Below are 8,460 nucleotides of genomic sequence, written 5' to 3'. Positions count from 1 at the left end.
AGAAGGGCCGCACTCGTCTCACCATCTGCGCCGTGCCGCTCTACTACCACATTAGGGATCTTTAAACAGATGGTTTGAGGGCTGAATTGGAAAATGTCAGGACAAATCGCCATCCCCGGATAATTACTGTTTTGAGCACTCCCCTTCTTAATCTGCATCTTTGCCTGTCTCTAGCTTTCTCGTTATATATATTTTTTCAGATCTTTTTCCCGTGGCTACCATTTTCTTTTTTCTCCCTAAATTGTCTCTCATCTTTTTCTGCAAACTGTTAAATGAATGGGAGCCGCTTTAGACATAGACAGAAAAGTCATAGAGCCATCTATTGAATTCATCCTGGACTCTGACCCTTTCTCTCTGTCGGTGTGCAGAGGACTGATGTGCTTACGTAGAAACAGCAGGAAACTAGTTTTGCTCTTGTAGCGTCAGAAGTACAGATCTAGAATGTCATGCAGGTAGCATCACCACTGGCTTTTCTTTTGTTTCACGTTTTCCTCTTTAGTTTGCCACCTTGTAGACTCATAACCTCTTTGACTCCATCTCTGTCTTTCTATTTCACTCTCTCTTTCTGCTGTGCTCACAAGTGTAGGATACAATCACACTGACAGGGATCCATGAGAAGGAGAAATTAAACATCTGGCTTCACTGCTAACATTAAGATTTCATGCCTTATTGTAGCACGACGCTGGGTGGGCAGCAGGAGAAGGGGAAACGAGAAGGAGGCAATAGACAAAAGCGAGGGAAGGCATGTTTATCTTTAAATCCATGATGGGGTTCTTGGGAAAAGAAGACAATTTGGCTCAGGTTGTATCTAGTTTGACATATTGGTTTGAAAAACCTCCTTAGGTCATGTGAAGCTAACAATATTCCCTCAGTTACAGGAGAAGAGCAAGCAGCCGCTAAACCGATGGATATTTCACTCGGCGGCATAAGCATACTTTTTTTGCAGAATGAGAGATGCTAAACAGAGCTCGCACGGATTCCATTTGGGTCGAAAATTACTGAGATATTCTCTTTTTCACTGTGATTGGTGATAGCTGAAATAGATTCAGATTCTGCAATCTTTAAAGGCTTTTTATCTCCAAGCACTGGGAGAAAAAAAAAAGGAGATGCAAGAATCTGCATGACGATCACTATCCTTTTCCCTCGTGGGTGGATAGCATGCGGCACACATTACCTCAGAAAGTAAGCTCACATTTATGTGCTGTGTGTGTGTCCTGAATCTTTTTTTGAAGTTCCACATGGGTTAATTCTCACAGGAAATGAAAAAAAAAAATAAAAAGGCAGCTGACACAGAAATCAAACCAGTCTGAAAATAAATCAATTCTTCTTGAACAGTTGTTTCAATCATATTATTTTTTTTCATTAAAAGTTTCAAACCATAGAGGAGGACTATTTTTTTTTAAACTAAACCATAGAAAATACACAAATAAGGGGGAATACAGTGTTGACATAGAGGATGTGAGAGGAATGGATGGATGTGATTGTTGAACTGGGACCTGAAAAAATTTGTGAGGATGGCACATTTCAATGAGCAGTTCTTCCCCCGTCCCCATCAACTTCCGTCCAAAATGACAAGAAAAAAACTTGAAATAAAAAGGAAAGACTGAGAGATCAAATGCTTCCGTCATCCATTAGAAGGGAAAAAGAAATAAATGAAAGCAGGGTGCCTAGGGGGGCTACCAGTGTGAGAAACCTCAGTGAGAATTTTCCCCCCCTTGCTATAAAAAGAACTCAATGGTGCAGAAATATTCTTTTTCTTCCCCCCCTCCCCAAATCATCAAAACAATTGAAAGAGATTTTTCTCCAGAATAAAATCAAGACATTTTTTTCTCAGAAATAAGTTTTTCATAGTTTCTTTTAAGTTGATTTAAAAAATGTCTTCAGTCCCAGATGTGTCAAGCCCCTGTTCTTTCTTTTCAATAGTCTTTACCAAAATATAGGTTAGAACAGTCTTCTTTCCACGTCTGTCCTCAGCAGCAGTAAACAAATACAGTATGGGATCCAACAGGAGCACTTTGCAGGAGACGAGGAGCAGTGTGTGTGAGATCTTTGTGAGAAATCATGTACTTACAGTATGTATAGCTTTTCAGAAGGTCGCCTCGGCAATGAGCATGGGTGTATTCAAATGAGTGTGTGTGTATGTGTGTCTTTCTTCACACTTCAGTCTGGAAGTCTCCCTCGGACGAGTCAGGCGTGTTAGCTGAAGAGTCCCAGTTCTTATTGTGCAGCTCCATCCGGTCCTTTTGCTCCCCAGGCACGATGGACAGCTCGGGGGTCATGTTCTTGAAGCTGTCCCAGGAGCTCTGGTCATCCGGGGTGGACTTGTCCTGATGCAGAAGGAGGACAAGGAAAAAGGGCCATGTAAGGAAAAATAAGATGCATATGAAGGCACCACGTGGACGTAGAAAAAAAAAGAAGATACAACATCTAAGTTAAAGGGAGATTCTGGTTTCATACAAACTGGGTCTTATTTTGATGGTTTTGAACACCATTTTGTTGTGTGTTGTCTGGCAGGGCAAGAAAACATGACAAGTTAGATTAACCAAATATATTTAAGACAAAGACAAATAGCTAAATTATTACCTTAAAAAAATGATTACCTTAAAAAACTAAATCTCAATTCTTTCTAACTCCACATGCTAAGAGTTTTTTTTTTTTCATTTTCAATTGTTAAAGTCTTCAGCCCTAACTGACACTGCAATTCATCAGGGGTCTGTTTCAGAAAGCAGGTTTAGTGAAAACTGAGATGAGGGACACTCTGGGTTTTCTGTTTCAGAAAGAGAGGTAACTTAACCTCAGAGTCAGTTACTATGGTAACTGAGCCTGTGACCCTAACCTGGTCAGGAGCAGGTTAGTCTTCTCTTGTTAGTTCTCTCAGTCTCCTCCCTCTGACACCAGCCCAGCCTGCTGACACAGCCCTCATTCATTTCATCATTTATTCATTCAGTCTGTATCAGGCGCATTTTAGCGCAGTTTGTTACTGTATCTGCATGAATAAAAAAACAGGGTTGGTTTATTAACCATGTTACTATAAAACGACTAATAAGACTAAGACTATAAAATGTTGTTTTTTTCTCAAAACATGGCATTTCCTTTTGTCGATGATCTCGTTGATGAAAAAGCTGTATTACTTTGCAGGCTGTTAAACATACGTCGGGAGATGATATTGAGGCCCCGATGCATTTTAATTTCCAGATAACTTCCTATTTGAGCGATATCGTTTTTCTTCCCAGTCTATCAGTTATGTAGCCTACATAACCTTATCCGTCCTCATGTCACCCATCGTGGACATGCTCTACATCCCAGATTATTTGTGTCGCATAAAATTTTTTTTTTAAACGGCAGTTTTCTTTACAACATTGGTGATGCGGAGCATTTTAGTAAAGCCACGTATAGCAAAGTGTCGTCAGAAGAGTGTAACTCGCTCTGAAACGTGTTTTAAACGTTTTTGTAGTGTTCCTTGGACACAAACCAGTAAGAGCCATTAAAAAGGAGTTCCACAGTATTGCAGGTGAATGATGTAAACCCTTTGAAATAAAAGATAATGAATTATAATTCTGTTAATGATGGTGCTGCAGCCTCAGAATGGGATTAGTAGGCCTAGGACCTTTTCGCCCGCAGGATTGCACCTAAATGAAATAGATTATAGGTTCAATACCATTTCACCAGTAATATTATACTTAAATAATAATTAAATATATTAATACACTATATTGGAATATGCACATTCTCTAGCAGCAATTTTCTCCCAAGCAAATTCCCTCTCTTTTGCAGCAGCCGCTGTGTTGCTTTTTTAACGAAATACATGTTCAAACTCCTATGCGCGCATGAGTATTTCTGCCGACCCGTTTGTTTGTGGTTGTTACCATGGTGAATCGTAGTATCATCGCTCCATTCATGCTGCCTTTTTATTGTGGTGGTGCACACTCGTGAACATACTCTGAGTTGATAGAACCAACTCAAATCAGCTGTTCTGGAACCAAAAACTAAGAGTTTCCCATCTCAGGGTAAATCAACTCAGAGATCAGGGTTAGACTCAGAGTTTGTTAAACCTCCTTCCTGAAACGGACCCCAGATTTCACACAGCTCCCTCTTGATACCCAAGAATCTTCAATACTCCCTGTAAACAGAGTTGGATGTGTGACTTGCCCTTTTAATATGTCCAGTTGGTATTATGCTTGTTCTTAAATAAATTAGATTTCAATCAAATTATAACCACATTAACTTTGGGAACCAGGGACCCGGGGATGCTTGCCCTGGGGCACCCTGTTAGGTTGATATGGCTCTGTCTTCCTGCTTCAATGTTGACTGTACTTACAGTAGCTGTGTACAGTTTTCCTGTGCAATGATGGCGTATTAGAGCCATTTTGGGTGCACTTACTTTTATCTCCAAATGAAGTGAATTCAATAAATTAAATAAACAGCTTTTTTCCAAAACGTCTAATAATCTGACCACCAAGTATTTCTTGCCATGTCAGACTTTGCAGCAAAGTCATTCTCAAATGTCATCAATTGAATTTGGACTGTCAGCAAAAGTATAAAAGAAGACCCAACTTGTAATAAGATGAAATTGTCCTTGGAAGTACCTGGAAACCATTGCCTTGGCCAGTATAAATATTTGGACATAAAATATGCACTAAAAGAAGCTAAATTTGATCCCTAACCGTTGCAAAACACACACACACACACACACACACACACACACACACACACACACCCCCAACGTTGCCATATATTAGAAGTGATTTAATCTCACAAACAGTGAAAAGCAGGACCACATATACCTGTAGTTTAAGGCACCTTTTTATTTTGCTATCATCCAAAACAATTACTATGATACCTGTCCTCTTTATCTCCCACCTCTACCAATCAACGACTTTTTAGACTGATAAAAGTATCCGATGATGAAACCTTCCAGGATGCATGTGCATGTGGTCCACAGATGTGCCCACAATGCATGTAAAATACATGTTGGGGGATTAGCTAAAATGGAATTAGAGGTAACATTATGCATCAGATATGGGCCATTATTCAAATCAGACTCATTATCTCGCCGAGATAAAGATTTTGCAGATACGAGCTGGGAAAACCTTGAGGGATCGCAGGCCCAGATGACTCTTGGTGGAGTGAAACAAAAAAAAACTAAAACATAACAGACTACTTGTGGTGCTTTTCGCTGACATGATGGACCTAGCTGCAGCAGAGCTTTTTGGACTTCATGGAGCTGAATATTCACAGAGTATATCTTGCAGTGCAACACATCCTAAAATGAGCGCTCTATGTGCCTATTCCTACACACGTAATCCATTCGAGACAGCGCTACTGTATGTGTTCTTCAACTCTATCTCTCTGCAACTCAGATATCTCCTTTCATTTGGCTTTCTTTTTCCACAATCCCACTGTCCTTTCATCACCCCCAACTCTTATAAAGTACTCAGATAGAAATCACTTTGAGCTATTTACACCCTCAGTCCCTCTCTCTCTTCTTCTCTGCGCACACACACACACACACACGCACACACACACACACGCACACGCACACGCACACACACACACACACACACACACACGAGTGTCATTGATCTGCAGTAACACAGCACTCCCCCCCCCCCCCCCCTTGCAGTATGATGATCATCGCTGGAGCGCTAGGGGGCAATATCTGCCTGATTATCATTCTCCCTGTAACACAGCCTGACAGTTGGTAAAATGAATACAAAAGGCATAATCTGGGAGCCAATTTGCATGCTAAATGCTGGTGAAGGAACATTTTGTAATGCAGGAGTGTGGGTAATGCTGCAGTTAAGCCCAACTTTATCCCTGGGAGACTAGGCTAACGCGATTGTGCTGCAACTGCGTGTCTATTCATTCCCTTTCGCCATCTCTGCCTTGCCTTCATTCCCACCTTGCCCCAAAGCCCCATCTCATCCCTCTCTTTCTCCCTCTCTCTCTGCCGGAACCCCTCTACTTACACTCGACGAGTTCTTTTCACCTCCGGCAGACGAAATGCTCCATCTCTTTTCCCTCTGTGGTGATGAAATGGTAGGGAGAAGAAAAGGAAGGGGGTGACAAGGGAGAGGAAAAGAAAGAGAGAGCAGAAGGGGTGTGGGGGGGGGGGGAATCATAGTCACTGACAACTCTGCCCTGAAACAATAGCATTGTTCCCACACCTTCAGCAGGTGAACAGGCAGTTGTTGCTTTGTGCTTTTCATCTTACCCCTTCTCTCTCTTTCATCTCTCAATCCCGCTCACCAGCTCTCTCGTGACAAAATATAACGTGTACACACTTACAACATGCACTCATGAAGAGAAACAAGTGAGCAAAAGCGCAATGTGAGCATAGGTATGCACACATAATCCAACCGTGACGGAACAGGCAGTGTTTTTACCGTCCTCACCTGTTAAAGCTTAGAGAAAAAGTGACAAAGCAAGGGCAGAGTGACTAAAGGACTCTACACTCCACTAATAGCAACTACAACTACTATGGGCATAAAAGAAAGGATGGGATGTGGGCGTAGAGTAATCACATTCTAAAAGCTGTAACAGTGAATCTGCTGTCCAGTGCTAGAGGCTTTGGAGCTCATGTTTTCTAAATAATGTTGAAAGTGGATAACAAATCTGGTTATCTAGTGCATGGAAATGCTATCTACACCACTGATTTTATACTGTACGTGTTAACACAACACATAAAATAGTTAAAGCCAGGCTATAAAGTGGACATTGCTGACTCTGTATGTTCCACCTCTGGCTTATAACACATAAACGTTACTCCCCCCTGCTGTACCCCTGCAGTGTTTTCTATCGGTTTTTTTTTATGTTGCCCCGTCTTTTTTTCTTCTTCTTATGGTTTGCTTCTGTATGGGTGGTGTTTGTTATCCAACATGTACAGGTGTTCTGAAGTTTGATTTGGGGGTGGGATGGTATTTGGAGGAGTGGTGTCATGTAATTTGTACTTTCTATCCCAGTCTGCCTAAAGTCTGGGTACAAACTAATTCCGTTTAGTGGCTCCAACGACTTGGCTAATATTGGCTGTATTGACTGGAGCTTTTTTCCCTCTGCTACAAGTATTACAGGTTGTTGTAAAAAAGCTTCTGCAACACACAATTGTAAGTTTATGTCTTTATTTTCTATTCTAGAAATAGAAAAAGCAGCAGAAAAAATTGTTTAGGAGGATTTGGTGTGCTTCTGGTACAGCTTAGCCCACACGTTGAACATTTATAGAAACTTTAAATTAGCAATTAGTATAGCACAGTATGATACTTTAAAGTCCCAGTAAAATGAGAGTTTGGATGTATTATTAACCAGTGAAATGAATATTTGAGAGGTGTACAGGTACAAGAGGGATTTATAGCAAATCCTTTGTATTCATTTGGACCGCTATAAAGTGGGCAGTCTTAGAGTATAGCACAACACGAAGCTACAGAGGAATCTTGGCTCCAAACACACCTCCCCCCCCTGTTGTTAGATCAGGAGGATGATTAGGAAGAGATGTAAGAATTAGACCTCAGCCACATTGTCTTGGAAATGAAATCAAAGTTTTTGCCCACTGATATCCATCAGTATCCCACAATATAATGCATTGTTAAAGATTTAACTGATGAAAACAGATGTAGACCTTCAATTAAACTAATCTAGGTTTATTTATCAATAGATATTATTTATCTTTCTCTCTCTGCTTTCCTTGTCATTATATCTTCTTTCTTTTTCTCTCTTTTATTTGCCTTTTTATTTCCTCTGTCAACATGCAGAAAGCCAAAGATGTCAGGGTTGGGCGACTGGTTCATCTGTTCATCATTCATCTGTTATATGCTGAATTTTTGGCTGACAGACTTTTTTTGTTGTGAGTTGCAATCACCATAATAAGTGCCTTTATATTTCTGCCCTATCAGCATTCAGAGCATCAAACGTGATTCAAATAAATAACCGCTAAAAGCACCGTATGTGCACCATCAGTGTTTGCATGGAACCGGCATTAAACCTACACTACCAGTCAAAAGTTTGGGGTCACTTAGACATTTTCATTCCACTCCATTCCAGACAGAATACCAGAGATCAGTTGCATTGTTTTTTTTAACCAGGGCAGCAGTTTTCAGATTACATTATGTGCTTACATAATTGCCAAAGGGTTCTCGACTGTTGTAGAAAGAAGTGTCTACAGTGAACACAGAAGTGGTACAGCTCCCATATACTTTGACACTCTGGGGTGTGTCAAAGTCTGACAGGTGACAGACAACACAAGGCCATAGCCACATGTCTCAGCTTACTACAGAAAAAAGAAGCCAAAAGACTCAAAAATGGATTTTATATGAATTTGTTTCTACAGATATTTGTTTCTACAGAAATTTGTTTAATTTTTTTTATTGCCATTTGAAAAGTGCAAATAAAAAAGCCAAAAAACTACAAAATACAACACTTCTCAAATACACAAACAAACCCACATCAATCACCTTTCCAATGATATTA

At 40.5% G+C, this 8,460-nt stretch overlaps 1 protein-coding gene across 1 annotated transcript in view; it reads right to left on the bottom strand.

The window, feature by feature from the left end:
• Positions 1–1,764: 1,764 nt before the first annotated feature.
• The window catches only part of LOC144529315 (adhesion G protein-coupled receptor B2-like), a 47,254-nt gene continuing 40,558 nt past the window's right edge, over positions 1,765–8,460 (bottom strand). Inside the window, exon 17 of the mRNA XM_078268328.1 lies at positions 1,765–2,327. Coding sequence (XP_078124454.1) covers positions 2,154–2,327 — 174 coding nt within the window. The 3' untranslated portion in view covers positions 1,765–2,153. The remainder of the gene's footprint in view (positions 2,328–8,460) is intronic.

The sequence above is a fragment of the Sander vitreus genome, chromosome 14 (genome assembly GCF_031162955.1).
Source record: "Sander vitreus isolate 19-12246 chromosome 14, sanVit1, whole genome shotgun sequence".
Classification (NCBI taxonomy): domain Eukaryota; kingdom Metazoa; phylum Chordata; class Actinopteri; order Perciformes; family Percidae; genus Sander; species Sander vitreus.
This window is presented reverse-complemented; position numbering and strand designations above follow the sequence as displayed.